Raw genomic sequence first — 15,568 nt, 5'->3', positions numbered from 1 at the left:
ATGTCTGCTTTATTCGTTCCAAGTGGAAGTTTAAATTCTACAGTCAAAAGTACGCTTTTGGTGTGTCCCTTCTAAATGTGAATACAGGGAAAAACAAAATAGAGAGAAAAAAAAAGAGTTGTTTCAAATTCTGCAAGCAGCCCTGAACAACAGGACTCCATCAATCTTTCTGGGTGCTGTAAGGTTCATCTAATAAAGAATGAAAGTGAAGTATTGGCCTCCATGACATGGATCTTTAGATGAATGCAACAAACACAATACGTAAATTTCTAATGTCATATACCTAATTTAAAAGAATAACATAATACAGTACCTGTAAGGTTCATGTTAAATAAGCTGAGAATGACAAATATTGAAAAGTACCCGTCAGTCATCATTAATAGAATGTTTTGGGTGTTTGCTTTAGTGGGGTACTGGAAGGACAGAGGATCCAACGCATCCCTTGATGATGCAGATATAGGTGAAACCAGCACTAATAAAAGGCTGCAGAGAAACAGACTAGTAATTAGTGAGGATAAGATAGTCACATAGAGTCATCAGCTGGAAAACTGAGCCCATTCAAACAAAATATATTTTTTGTAGAGCTGAAGGTAGGCTGTCTCTTCAGAAGGGCAGACGGTATCCTGGAAAATATAATACCAGTTCTGGAAAAACCCTAGATGTCATGTCACAGTCAAGAAGCGCTTTAATGCAAGCTCCCTCTGCGATAATACGGCAGAAAGGGTAAATGCAGTCTATGAGTCTACAGGTAGGAGAACAGGAGCAGCAGTATGGAAGAGAATATTCCAGCGTCACATACCATGATGAATTATGCCCAGTGTTTCATGGCCATGTTTTTCAAAAACATCTGTTGACAAACTGACTGCCAGTTTTCCAGCCTGGAAAATATCCTTACAGGGGATGCTGTCTTCAGTACAGACAGAGGTGACTTGCTTGCAGTTTATGCACACCTAAAGATGAAAAAAAACCAAACCCTAAACCCCCCACCAAAAAAACAAACCAAAACAAAGGATGCTAGGCTTTAATGACTAACAGCAAAGATAAACATTGGAAGAATGAAATATCAGAAAACAGGGCTGAATAAGCTGAATTTAGAATGAAGATACAATTTCTAAAAGAGCAAAGATGATTTGAACATTTGAATAAATTGCAAAGTAAAACCATAGATTTTTTCATTATGCACCTTCAAAATTTCATATTCAAATTTTTCTGGCAAATATTTTTATGGAAATCCAAGTTATTGGATTCAACACAGAGATTAGCAGATGAAATCTACCATCTTGCAGAATGTAGGGTCAGACTGGATAGTATAATAATTGATTGGAGACTTCATTTTAATGAAGTTACTGGTTACTTGTTCAACCCAAGACAACTTCCTTAAGAATATCAATGAGTGCTCCTCAAGCTGAGGAAACCTCATCAACCCCAGTGCTTGCTGCTGTGTGCAGAACTGCAACACGACATGACTTTTTCATCACAATGAACTTGCCACCTCCAGTTTAGTCCATGACTTGGCTCCAGCTGTTACTGTGCTTCAGAGTTATATGCTGGGTTCCAGAATTAATCCAAGAGTGATGCTGCTATATCAGAGCAGCTGAGATGCTGGCCATTGTGGATGTTATTCTGGAACTTGCAGCAATAGGCAGGATAAACGTCCTACCTTGCAATGTAATTCACTGAGATGTTATTGGCAAAAATATTGTTTGGGTATTACCCAATTTAATTCAAAGTCATCTTCCTTATCTGTCAGGAGTGGTTAGTGCCCAACTATAAGCAGTTAAACCCTGTTTTGGGTTTCTCTGCCAGTCACTATTAATGATATGGTTGCTAGCACAGTACCTTGTGCATTCTCCATTGCCCGTTTTCCAGAATCAGATGCTTAATCAGAATGTAAGAAATAACTATTTTCCATGCTCTTCTTTGAAATTCTAATGATGCAGCAATTCCTTTCTGCCTTAGTCTCTCTTTCACTAGATTATCTAAAATGCTGCTGTTTCAATTTTATATTCACTTACTCCCAACCCAATAAACTTACCTGTTTCCCTGATTCTGCACATACATTCTTCACTGCCTGCGTGTTCTACATCGGTCACTTTTGTTGTTTTTCTCCACATTGACCTTCACTCCTAGCTGTCCTATCTAGAGTACCTTGACTCCTTAAATTCCCACAGTTCAGGGAAATGTGGGAATTTTATGCAGGCATAAAATTTTGTTAACTTTCCCTGATAAATAGCTTTAGAATTTCTTTATTAATGTCCCTTTCTGCATCAGCTAATAGAAGTTACATTCACATCTGAGATTAAACAATGTAAGATGTTCTTAGAACATATTTTTTGTTCTCCATTTTAATAGTTGCTACATATTGGTTCAATTACCAAGACTCTAAATATGTAGGAAAATATGTCGCATATCTTTTATTTCATCACTGTTCAAGGCAAAGCCCTGCAGTCCCCAGTTCTTTATGTCTTAAATGACAAAAGCTTACTACTAGTCACTAAAATGCAGTGTGCTAAGAACTACATTATTTAGCATATTGCATATGACTTTGTGACTATAGTGAATAAAGGTGATGTTTTCAAAAACTACTTCACTGATCACAGACAAAGAATTTAAGATTAGTCCCCAAGCCCCCTGCAATGTTATCACACTTATTTCAGAAGATTCAACCAACATGTAAAATGGTCTGCAATGGATTTGGATGCTCTTCAGCTCTCCTGCAGGTTAAACTTCAATAAAGCGAGTAATTAGATGCATTTAACATCTGCTGCAAAGCCACCAACATGACTTTTTGAAGCTTTGTACCAAGACTCATAATTCTATTACTGGTCTGTTTCCAAGTTAACTAAAGTGGGAGGGAAAACAAAAATGCCTTTTACAAGTGAAATGTGTTTTCTAAGTGCTTTCAGTGACAACACTGCTCCTTCGCACCTCTCTTGAATCAGTGCAGTTGCCCCTGCTCAAAGGCTGTTGTTGTTGCTAGTATGATGGATCGGTTTTCTAGATGTAAATGCATGTAAATGCAAGTAGCTACAACTAGCAGTGTACCTCTAGATAACTGAATGATGATACCCACAGTTTTTGCTTAAAGCAGTTAAGATACTGACATGTTATATGGCTAAAAAAAGTTTGTTTCTTATACACCCAGCTTACTTATTTTCAGTATCAAAACAACACAAGATCAGGATCAAGGCCATTTGCTTGCCTTCGGCTGATTATTGAACATACGTTTAATGACCAGGCACAAATCTGCCCTCTTCCACAGCAAAATGAACACACTATTTCAATTTCCTCAATATCAAGCAACACAGACCAACAAGACGTTCATGTGTAGATACAATTAAGAACTTTAATCAGAGCACAGACAGTAGAGAATACAATATTTTTATTTTTTTCCTCAAAAGATAAAAAAATACTGCACAAGTATTTTACAAATTTACAAATTGTAAATTTTCCTTCAAAAAATAATATACAAATGCTTTTTGCTGAAAAACATAATACATTTCTATGTATTCCCTGAAATGTTCTCCTAACAAAACAGGAGAGTATAATAAATTCAAAAGCATAACAAATATATTGCTAACTAGGGTGGTAAATGCTAAAGAAAATTATTTAAAACATCGAGTCCCTTTATCTGTCAAAGTGCTAAACCAAATGGATTACTCACACAAATTAAATTAACATGAACAAATGTTTTGAGCATCAGAACTCAAAGCAAGATTGAACAATGCAGTCAGTCAAATCTCCGTGTTCTGGAAAATATGGTACCGTCATGCTTTGCTTCCAACCTAGAGAGCAAATAAGCTACTCTGGAGCTCGGCATTTTCGGTTGATTAATTCTCATCTTCAGAATTAATGGTAAGAGAGAAAAAAATCCTTATAGACAAAAATAAGAGATGAAGATACTAGTTATTGAAATTTATCCAGGAAAGGACAGTGCTCAGAATACAGTTTGTATTTTGCCCCAGACAGGTATCATATAGAAGTCTTTACGTATTTTCTGATACCCTACTACTGGGTTTTGGTTGTCACCGTCATTCACTCTACTTGCCACATTCCACCTCTTGCTGAAGTAGATTTGTCTCAGCCTTTTAACAAATGATTCTTCTCCAGAGCCCAGAAGACTTGCTGAAAAAAACCCACAAAGCACTCCAGTAACTGTGTTGAGAAATATAGGGAAGATCTGAGGAGCACTTTGACTTGTGGACAGTTGGAGTTATGACTAAAACAATGAGAAACTTTGAATGAGGAATAGAGAGTGGTGCAATAGAAAAAATACTAATAAAACTTTAATGAAAAAACAAAATACTTGCTGAATGTTTTGTCATCTCACTGCACTATGCTGCTGCTCAGCTGGGTCAACCTGCTTGACAATCTAAAGTCCTGCAAAGAAGGGGCCCCACACACACCAGTAACTGACCTGGTCCATTTTGTGGCACTGACTTAAACAGGGACTCTGTTCTCCTTGGCCCACTTTTTCATGATGCGGACAATGTATTCTACTTGAGAATTACCAGTGCTCTTCAGCAGATGCAGCACTTCCCGCAGAGTCTCTCTACAGAGGTGAAAACCAAAGATTTAAATGAGGGTGAGACCCAACGGATACAATCAACAACAACCCAAATCCAAACTATTTTGCAAAACATGGCATCTAGACAGAGAGGCCCATTCATAGAGCAGAACAGGTAAAAAAGCACAGCAGATTAGATCCCAGCTTCCCCCCCCGAAAACAAATAAAAAAACCTTGTACACAATTGCAACAAGGAGAAAAATTAAAAGTAAAGAAAAAAAAAAAATCAGAAAAATGTAATTAGTTTGGAGTTTTGTGTGTGCATGTGTTCGTATTTATATATAAATCCTTACTCTTGCAACATAGTTCCCCAGAACAAAACAAACTTTTTTTTAATGCTACTTGCTATTCTTCAGTATGGCAACATCTGGCTTAATACTGCCAAAGCACCTTACACATAAATACAAATAACATGGAAATGAACATTAATTACCAATAGGATAAGCCAGTATGAAGCTGCAGTTTGTCAGCTACTTTACAGCAAGAACTCATATATATATATATATATATTGCAAAACAAGCTATGTGTATTTGACTGCATCTACTGCAGTAATTGCTAAAAGGACACTTGAAGGGTGCAGTAGTTAATGAGATGATGCCAGCAGAGAAGGAACACAAGGAAGGTGCAGAAGCCAAGATATACACCTACCAGTCATGTACAAAACAGCAACTTTGGCCAGGGGAGGATGGCCATCTGGCATCACAGCAGAATATTCACGAGGGAACAGTTCTTAAATACAGCCTCACTACTGTTGCTCATTCTCCCATCCAGCGAAATGGGCCAAAAGCAAAATTACCAGTAACACAGATGATTTCCTTTAAGATTTCATCAAATAATTATATTTGTCTGATGTGGGCAGTGCCTTCAGAAAGCAAATTTCAGTGAACACACAGTCTCATCTACTCATTGTTTAGAAATTGTGTCCTTTGTACAGCACTGAGTAATTGTTTCCCTAGTTCTGCTCTTCAAATGTCATGGGACAGTTCTCCATTCTTATGCCATCATCACGAAAGGAGGTTCTTTTCCCTCAGTTCATGAACATACTACATTTATAACCTAGGTCTTCCTAGTATAGTGACTTGTATTTTGTTTTCCTATAGTTAGTTCATAGCATTTGCTCATAAGTTATTATCCACCATATATTCTATAACTGTTGATGCTTAAGATACACTTCAAATTGTACACTGCGTATGGAACCACTGGCCAGAATATCCTCAAAAAGGTCAATAAAGAATTGGAAGAGGATTTGTAGTCCTAAAGCTAAGATTATGCTTCTGGCTTACAGCTAACCGGCAACAGAAAAAGGAAAATAAATGCAGATACAACACAGAATACTCACTTTGCTTCTCGGCCAGCTAAGATCATTTGAAAGACACCCACACAAGCACCTCTTTTGCCTTCCCAATGTTCAGGATTACTGTCCAGTCTCTCCAGAACATCAAATGCTTTGGCTGAATAGTAAAACTGATGCATCTGCACAAAAAGTGAAACATTATTCCTGACTTCATAACCATCTTTCAGAAGGGAATTAAACACTTTGAGCTCAGTTTTCTGAAATCGGCAGTAAGTCATAGAAGCAACGTGCATTTTCCTGTTGTTCTGCAGGCAGCAAGTGACACAGAACCGGCACATTTCAGTTCTATGTAGGGAAACAGGTGGTATAACGTTACTGGTCTATGTCTTTGAACACTATAGACAAACTGCACTGTGAACTTTATTAGTTGGCAATAGTCAGGACTGTTGTTTTGATCATATACAGATGACACTAGTTTACAAAACTTCTTTGTTATGAGGTGCCTTATCTGGTGTTGTACCAACTCTAGCAAAGTCCTTGATAGAATATCAACTTTGAACTAGTCAAAACATTTGAAAATGGAATCAGTTTTCCTCATCTAGAGGTGGTCACAGAGACATATTTTGATGTCTTTGAGGTTTATTATAACTTTGAGCTAAATTTTTTTAATTCGCTGTTACAGTACAGTACAAAATAAGATTCAATGACTCTATCATCCAAAGTTTTCCTGAGCATAGGAAAATCCACTATGCATCCTATCTTTTCTGTCTTAGGTCCTCTGCTTGCAAATGGGAACAAGAAGCAAGCTGTTTGGCAACAGTCAGTGCAAAATGAGTGACCACAGTAACTGTGGCCTTCGAAGTCAGTGTAACTCATGTGGACCTTATCTATGACTGTGAGTGTTCTTCACTTGGGCAAGCCTGACTAGCAACGTTGTTTGTGCTTACATCTTCCCCTGAGAGAGCACAGAAAGAAGACTGGGCACAACCTCTCATCCTTTGGTAGGTGGACGCCTGTACATGCTGAGGAAAAAGTACAGACTGTGGAAGTGATGTTTGAAAATGTCAGAGAAACACAGAATGAGTAGGAATTCCCTTTCTTTCCATAAACTGTGATTTTAACCACAGGTCACTGGTAAGCAATTAAATGGATGGGAATAAAGATAGTGAGTATAAACAGTATCAGATGTATTAGCTCAAAAGGAAAAATTGAATACTGATCTCTCCAAACTGGCATCTGATCTAGTTCTGTTAAGCAAATACCTGTTTAATGTCCTCCTTCTATCTGACATAACAGCAGCAAATGCTTCAGCCCAAGTGAATGCTGTTCCCTGTATGGGTAAGATGGGCCATTCCATGAAAAGCAGCAAGAAATTAGCCAGAAGTTCCACATCCCAGCTCCCTCACTGAACAACTTTTATCAGCATAGCATTGGGACATCCAGCTATACCTGTTCTGAGGACACTGTTGACCTCACTCCCCCAATGTTGTCAGCATTCCGTTGTGTGAAGCTCAGCTGCTTTAATTTACAGCTATGATGCTGCCTCTGGACCTCCAATATCAGACAGTGTTTCAGAAACAACTGGAAAATGCTACATAAACTCAAATATGGGCCTTGCCCAGGTACAAATAGCTGGTAGTGTAGAAAGACAAGTTGTAACACTATAGTAATAATTTTTGACACAAAATTCCTTGGTCTTTGGAGCTGTCATTTATGGCCATATGTGGACACATAATTAGGCTGAAAAATTTAGTCCTGTAAGTGGAGTTTTTAAGAGCTCTAGATAAATCCAAAGTGTGAAGCTGCTTCTCCTCTAGAGTACAATAAACTTTCGAGAAGAACTTAGGTAAAGCAATCAACTGATTTAAGTGAGACTTAAAATGGTCTAGAGAGAGATTTTACATAAGGTCCGATTGTCAACTTGCTTTCACGAATTGCAGCTACAGGAAACACCAGAGGCACAGCCACTTGCTTGAGCAGCAAGACTTTTAGGGTGAGATGGTGGATTGAATACCCGAAAGATGAGCGAGAGACAATTAGCTCAGTTGTAGAAGAGATCACAAGGTAGATTTTCTGATTTTCAGTTATGTGTTTGTCAGGAATTTGAGCACATGTTACTTTGTCAGATGAAGGAAAACAACAAAAAAGAATGTTACAGATAGTGTGTGGATATTGCTGCTCTTTGGACCAAACTGAGAATCACTGGGAGGTTTTCCAGCAGGACTCAGTTTACTCTCTTCCTTTTGCGATGGCAAATTTGGTCACTGTATCTCTAATACAACTGTGCTAATAGATGCAGGCTCTTGTGTGTTCACTTGCATTAGGCTCCACTGAACCAGCTCCATGAGCTTTACACCTTTTACCTGTGTTCTGCTCTTCTTCTCCCATCTGCCTTCTTAAAACAGTGAACTATTAGATTTCAACAATCACAAAATTACAGTCTTTATATTCTATATTTAATTTAAATTAAATCTAAAATGGTTGCTCCCCAAACAACTTGGTCCACCTTCTGGCTCTGGCCAATATATTCTGAAGAGTGGATGGCCTGTGTCTCACCATGAGACTTTTCAAAAGAACATCCTTTTCTCCTGTCACTGGGCTGCTACTCCCCCAGGTCCCGATGCAGCGCAATCACCCTTGTAGATGGCAGAGAAGATGCTGGATACGGCATCCCATTAGTGTCTAAAGAAATCTTGGATAGGACCAATTTTTCTTTCTCCTATAGTGCCATTTACAATCCTCTTAAACAGGTTTTCATCATATGCTTCTACATCCATCCTGCAGATGAAGCTCTTGTGTTTTCTTTCTATGCTTTGCAGAACAGCAAAAAACTTGAATCAGAGCTAAGTCTCACTGTGTACAGACACCTTCTGAAGATTCAGATGTTAGGAATTTAGGCAGAGCTGTTATCAGCTTCCCAAGATCTCTTCACTATTAATATAGCTTTATATAAACTAGAATTTGGAGGTGTGCCAGCAGCGTATTAGCACGGAGCACCAGAACTATTAAACACAATCTAGAAGCTTAGTACAAATAAGGTAGCATATATATTAACTTGTTCTAAAATGCCCAGAGCATCCCTACTAAAGTGGACGTTGTCTTGCCTAGCTTGACTTTTAAAAACTTTAGCGAGCTTAGCCTAGCCTCATCTCTTTAAAAGTCTCCTCTAGGAAAGATGCAAAAGAACTACTATGTATTAGCACAGGTCCTGCAGTAAGCAGTTAAGGTCACCATTTTTTCTGAGTAGTTTTATTCTAATGACCACACACACACACAGTGTCTCTTTGCCCCACTTGGGCAGATAGAATAGTAGTTGTGGGAATTCTCTTTCCATTTCCTTATGATGAACAAAGGGGTATCTCCCATTGTCATTACAAGCTCTAAGGAAAAAATAACACTGTCCTGGAAAAAAATGTAGCATGAGGCTCTTGCTGAATCTTTGCTAGATTTTTCTTTCTAAAAGTTTCTTGTCATTTCTACCAACAATGAATCCCCGGTAGGAGCAGAAACTGTCATCATTATTGACAGCTCAAGCATGCAGTAATTTACCAAGATTTTAATCAGTGGGTGGTCTACCAAGAAGGCCTGTAGGTCAAAATACTGACTAATCCTGGCCAACTCATCTATGTCATTAAACATCCCAACGTTATAAAAGAAAGTTCAGTTGTGACGACAACGATGGAAAGTATCAAGAAAAAAGGCTGCTGCTACAATCACTCAATTAACATGCCATACACCAAGTTCTAAAGAGAAGACTCACTTTGTAGCAATCATTTGCAATGAGCTGCAAAAGGTTAAACGATTCCCCTGAGGTCTCCATCTTCAGGTAGAGCTTCCAGGCCAACTGTGGTTTCTTATTCATAATATCTGCAACAACAACAACAACAACAAGCTGGGATGGTGCAAAGAATATGCTATGCACAATACTCAGTGGCAGGTGGATAAATGTTCCTAAATCTCTTTACCTGAGGTAAATGCATGCCTCAGCCTGTGAGCATGAGGTTGGGGAAGGCAACTTGTCCTTATCTTCTGCCTTACTAGGGATAACAGCAATTCATCAGAGAATACTGATGTCAAGAGGAATGATTATGGCATTTACATCTGCCATGTAGATGCCACTGCACATCCATTTACATTTCACAGATACAGCAATAAGCACAAGTCTCATGATTTCAGATGTAATTAAAAATTAGAATGGAAAGCATTAGAGAAGTTATTTTATGCAGGACAATGAACTGTGGCAATCCATTTAGACAGTGAGATTTAGGATTATGGGTTCTTAAACACAGAAAAAAAATAAATTGGCACTGAACTGAGGTCTGTAATACTTGGAGCCCACCTCAATCTAAACATTCAATTCCCATGAATTGTAGCAAACCAAAGCGGGGGTGAAGCACCTCCAAGCATAACAAAACTTGTCATTATGCATCTACTAGGAAAAAAAAATTTTCGAATTCCTGAGGTTTGGTGCTGGTTTTAAATTTGCCTATGTGACTAGAATTTTTCATTGGTCTTTAACTTTAAACATGACTGCTATACACGATTGGAAATAAAAGAATCAGAATCTTCCATCTCAGCTAGTGGAAATTCTACCAGGGTGTTTGTACACAAAGAATTCTAAAATTTGGTTTTCTGGAGATAGGAACCCATTCTGTTGAATCTGAGGTGGATATTGGTCATTCCTGACTGATCTGAGTACTGGGGAAAAAAATGAAATTAAGTATTCCTTTCTTTTCCAAGTCGTACCAGCTACTCACAGAGCACAAGAGTGGTCCGTGTGGTCCAGAGTACTCTGTGAGTAGCTGGCTGATCATGCATGGACCACTCTTGTGCTTTTCAAAAGAGGGACTGTTTAGCTTATTTTATCTGTGCCCACTGTGCCAATAAATATGTTGCAGGTAGAATGGGTGGCAATATCAACAATAAACATGTAACATCAAATTACAGGATTTATGGACACTTCTCATCTAGGAGGCAACAAGATATCCAATCAGATTTTTCCTTCATCAGCTCCAGCTATCATACACAGTGGCAAACAACCAGGCCTTAATTTTCAAATATCAACCCATTTATTTAGGGAAATGTGCTAATGTGCTAATTCGATGGTTTTTCTACCTTCTCTTCAAGAAGCATTTGGTATAAATAGTATGACAATATTAAACAAAGAAATACTATCTAGCATCCAAAAAGATACATCTCTAGTACTTTCTGTCCTCTGGAAATATTTCAGCATTGTTTACGATTCAATACCTAATCATACTCTGACATGAATGTATTATAATGCTTTGTAATTTCTACAGCAGCTTTTATCCAGAAGGATCTAATAGTAATTTACATACTTGACACAAAAAGATAACTATATTCATCACTGAACATTTGTTTCTGCAAAGAATTCTACCAGCTGTTTGGGAATGAAAAAACCCCAAATTTTAAGACAGATACAAAAGAACACAGCAGCTCTACTGAAACTCCTGCAGAAATTCAGAATGGCAAAAGGTACAGTCAAGAATAAATAGCAACTCCTACGAAAGAGCCAGAAAATTTTTGATTGATAACATGGTGTTGATTCTATCTCTTATATAATAAGTAGGACCTTTAAAGAGCTCTACATTCCCAGATGTATGCCAAAGAACTACTATAGCACAGAATCAAAGGGATGAACACTGTCTACTGAACAAATATTATTTCCCTATGCAATGGAAATTTTCCCATCAAAAAAATTCACATAAAACATTCATATATAAAATACTCAAACACAACCAGGTACTGCAGCTTAATGAAAAAGGAAATAAACTGGCACATCCTAAAAACAGAGTCATAGATAAGCATCCATAGGTGTGATATGCCTGTCTGGAAAGCTCACGCTGTTGAAGTTGACCACATCTGCGATGTGGTATAGTGTACCAAAACCATAAATATTTACATTCCAGTATAACTACTGAAAATTGTTTGATAAGAGAATATTTTTATATCGAGGTATTGTAAAGAAAACAAATTAGCCTGGGGAGTCTCGGACTTGAGTGGTCAGAAAAGCTCACCTCTATACTATTTTGCATGTGGTGCTACATCTGTATCTATACCGAGGTGTAGTCTGCAATGTTTTAAAAACTGACTTGAAAATACTAAATAAAATTTGCTGTAGAATATTAAATACAGCAAAAATGTTCTGGTTTCAAAAGAAGAATGGAAAAGTTTACGAAAGAAAAAAGCACGCTGGAGATTATAAAGGACATCCCTCAGGCACAGGAGTTTGGACAACACATGCTTGCCTGACTTTCCTCTTCCCTAGACATCTGACATTGGCTGCTCTTGGAGTTAGACAGACCCTTGGGCCTGACCCAGTATGGATGATTTTATGTTTTTCTGAAGATTTTAGAGTTGTAACTCAGTCTTTTAAGACACAAAATCTTCACTCAAGCAATTGAGCACACTATTAAAAAGAAAAAGCTTCACTGGTTAGGACAAAGCTGCATTGACAGAACCATAACAGCACTGCACTGAAGCAGTAATTGTTTGCTAAAGCCAGATGTATGAAAGGTGCAGTAATGACCCACACCATAACTAGTGCAATCAGCTTTTCACTTTCACAGTCCTGAATCCACTTACAACCTTACATTCAATTAAGAAAGTGGATTGCCAAGACTGATGCAATAGAGGAGGATCTGTATTCTGCAATGTTGAGGGTAAAGTGACTCACAGCAGCGAGCTAGCCAGCTAAGGTAAACAAAATCATTCTTTATCTTCTCACTCTGGATCAAAAGGAACACCTGCAGGAACAAGGAAAACAGAAGATTACACATGCATGTACTTTCAAACAAAATGAACGCAGACCTGCCTTGCTTCAACATGCAGCTGAGGCTTAAACCACACCAAACAACTGCTTCATGAGAAGAGGGAGGGTACGTGAGTGCAGTGCAGGGGCACCTCTCTGGGTCCCTGGTGTGTGGGGGGTTCAAACAGGGCCCTGCTGCTTATCGAGGGCCTCTGCGGCTGCCAAATGTTTGTGGAGCCGTGCGGAGGGTGCGGCCTGCTCCGAACCAGCGCCAGTGGGCGGCCATGCAAGGCAAACAGCACAAAGGAGCCCTGGGCCTGTGGGAAAAGCTGGTTGGAATGTGTTTGTTTAGAAAGCAATGCAAGCAATTACATTAGCATCTTCTTGAAATACCAGAAGTTTCACATCTATAGGAGCCTTTCCTCCCCATACATGTCAGAGATCATTCCAGGTCAGCAATAAGCCACTTCTAACCATTTTGGTTTCAGTACAGTTCCAAGGCAAAACATTGATCTTTTGTAACTTACTGTACAAATCCAGGTTTATTACATTCTACATAGAAAGGGATGTGTGGGGGTAAGTTACACGTTTTAAAACGTACTCTGGCTTTATTTATAGAAAAAAAAAAAAGCTATTTATGCCTCTCTGCAGGTATAATTGTAAGTATATTAGGATGCTACTGGCAAAACTCAGAATACCTTTATAGGAGCAGATCTACGTACTGGAACAGTGAGTTCCACAAATTACTGAGATTTTAATTGGCTAAACATTGCTGACCCCCTAATTTCAGGGGTGGGGAAAAAAAAAAGTGCAGCATTATCAGTAGTACTTTATCATAAGTTTTATTTCATTATGTCCAGGGAGGTAAGCTTTCTAATAAGTTAATAAGTGCTATATGTAGAAATATTACAAGTTTATGAGACACTGGGGAAGGGTGATCTTTATATGAAAGTGTCATCATAGGCAAAGGACAGACATTAGGACAGGCTAATCAATTACATAATCCTGTTATTTAAATGCATCAGCTACATAGCACAAGTTTAGATTGAATCATTTGTAAGAACATAAGAGGAAAAATGTGGATTAACAGCAGTTTCCACCTTTGTGTTTCTTTGTTGCCTGGCTGCAGCTAGAACTTGCTTATAGCATTATCATTTTTATCAGCAGAGCCTGCTATCATAGTTTTGAGTTACTCACCTGCATTTTCAATAAGCTAACTAAATTAGAGTGGATGAATTGAAATACATATCCACTTTGCCTGACAGTCTTGGATATTTTTCTTAAATAGAGATGAAATTTCAGGTCACATAAATTAAGGGGGTGGATGCTGGGGGGTGGAGTTGGGAGGAAGGGGAAAAAAAGGGGGGGTGGGCTCTGTTGTCAAGAAACCTGAAGAGCTAAAAAGTTAGAGGGACAGGAAAAAAAAAAAACACACGCAAACAAACAACCAAAACCAAAGCTAAAGAAGCAAAACAAAACACCAGACCAAACAAACCTATATAATTCACTTTAGACTATGAGGGTGGTTTTTTTTGTTTTGTTTCTTTTTCCTGGCTTGTCTTCTTTCTGATCTTGTGGAAAATGTTGCTTCCGTCTTTATAATAGCTATTTGCTTTTGCATATTTTAGTTGTAATTAAGTTTCTACTGCACATAGACACAAAAAATGCTGTGTGTAGAAGTTAATCTCTTCCAGCTGCATGCGGATGCTGCTGAATAAGATAGCGAGCACTTCCTCTTTTCCTCCCACATCTCCCAGAGGAAGAATTTTTTTTAAATCACAAATTTCTAGAGACACCTAAAAGCTCTTAACTATTCATTGTCTTTTACTCAGCATGCCCTAGTCAGTCCCAACAATAAAACTGCCTGGGATCCCAGACAAAGCCTAGGAAATCTGATTAAGAGGGCATTCTTTGATCAATTAGAGATAGCTGCAAGCACTCTTGTGATGCAGCACAAGCAGCATGACTCCCCATATACCTCACTTTACAAGATTAGCAAGATAATCTTTTCTGAATAATGTTCACTGAGAGTTTCAGTTCCTCTAAGAAGGAGAAGATGATGTTCCACCCTACTTGCTTATTTTCAACTAACACGAATATCTGGAGGGAGAAAAAAGGAAGGAAAGAGGGGAGTATGTGGGAAATGTTTCCATTGTTGTTTTTTAAAGAGAGGAAATACATACCTCTTCAGCCTCACTAAAATTGCCCATGGCAGCTTTGGCTTGGGCGTAGTTGAAGTTAAAAGTGTCATCATTGTAGAAGTAGCTCTGGAAAATAAGCCACATAGACAAAACACAAATAAATAAAACAAAAAAATCCCTCCTCCCATGGTATAATAACATTAAAAATATCCCCTCCTTAAATCTGAGTCAGACTATATCAAGACAATGTGAAGGAAAAAGAAAAACCCACATTATGAACATACGACATTTATAAACAGTGGGTAGAAAATTATGGACTGGCTTTCCATCCTACATTCGTGACTACAAACACGGCTGGAACATTCCACAGTATTAACCATGAGAGATCTGGAGCATTCTCCAAGCTTTAAATTGCAGTGGCAGCTTTTGTGGGTATAATTTTCACTTGGGGCATGCAGAGACATGCTGCGCTGCTGTGGTGTCTTTCACCTCCCAAGCACTTACTTCACCACCAGGGAGGTAAATAGGCAGTTGACTCCCTAATGGCTTAAGGAGATGAACAGTTTGTTTTTCCAAGGCTTCTCAAGGATCAAAAAGAGATCCTGTGGATCTGGTTATGCGATAGATGCTAGCATGAGACACTGGATCACATGATGCAGGTGCAGCCACAGTCCCCCGCCGCCGTTGCCGGGCAGCATACCATGTGAAAGGACCTCCTTAGGCTCAAGCCTTGCTTACAGGTGCCCTTCTCTCTATCTGAAGTGCAACACTAAGTTTTTCTCTCTCATAATAG

The 15,568-nt window shown here is 38.5% G+C and overlaps 1 protein-coding gene across 2 annotated transcripts in view; it reads right to left on the bottom strand.

Annotated features, from left to right (window-relative positions):
• Positions 1-3,364: 3,364 nt before the first annotated feature.
• IFT56 (intraflagellar transport 56) overlaps positions 3,365-15,568 on the bottom strand; it is a 46,889-nt gene continuing 34,685 nt past the window's right edge. Inside the window, exons 14-19 of one of the 2 annotated variants that reach the window (XM_065841805.2) lie at positions 14,818-14,901; positions 12,560-12,629; positions 9,623-9,729; positions 5,908-6,041; positions 4,418-4,552; positions 3,365-4,125 (exon numbers count right to left, since the gene is read on the bottom strand). In XM_065841805.2, coding sequence (XP_065697877.1) covers positions 4,441-4,552; positions 5,908-6,041; positions 9,623-9,729; positions 12,560-12,629; positions 14,818-14,901 — 507 coding nt within the window. In that variant the 3' untranslated portion in view covers positions 3,365-4,125; positions 4,418-4,440. Of the gene's footprint in view, positions 4,553-5,907; positions 6,042-9,622; positions 9,730-12,559; positions 12,630-14,817; positions 14,902-15,568 lie in introns of both variants that reach the window. The other variant, XM_065841795.2, reaches the window with a different exon arrangement.

The sequence above is a fragment of the Patagioenas fasciata genome, chromosome 1, assembly GCF_037038585.1.
Source record: "Patagioenas fasciata isolate bPatFas1 chromosome 1, bPatFas1.hap1, whole genome shotgun sequence".
Classification (NCBI taxonomy): domain Eukaryota; kingdom Metazoa; phylum Chordata; class Aves; order Columbiformes; family Columbidae; genus Patagioenas; species Patagioenas fasciata.
The sequence above is the reverse complement of the archived record's forward strand: the minus strand, read 5'-3'. Positions and strand labels throughout refer to the sequence as shown.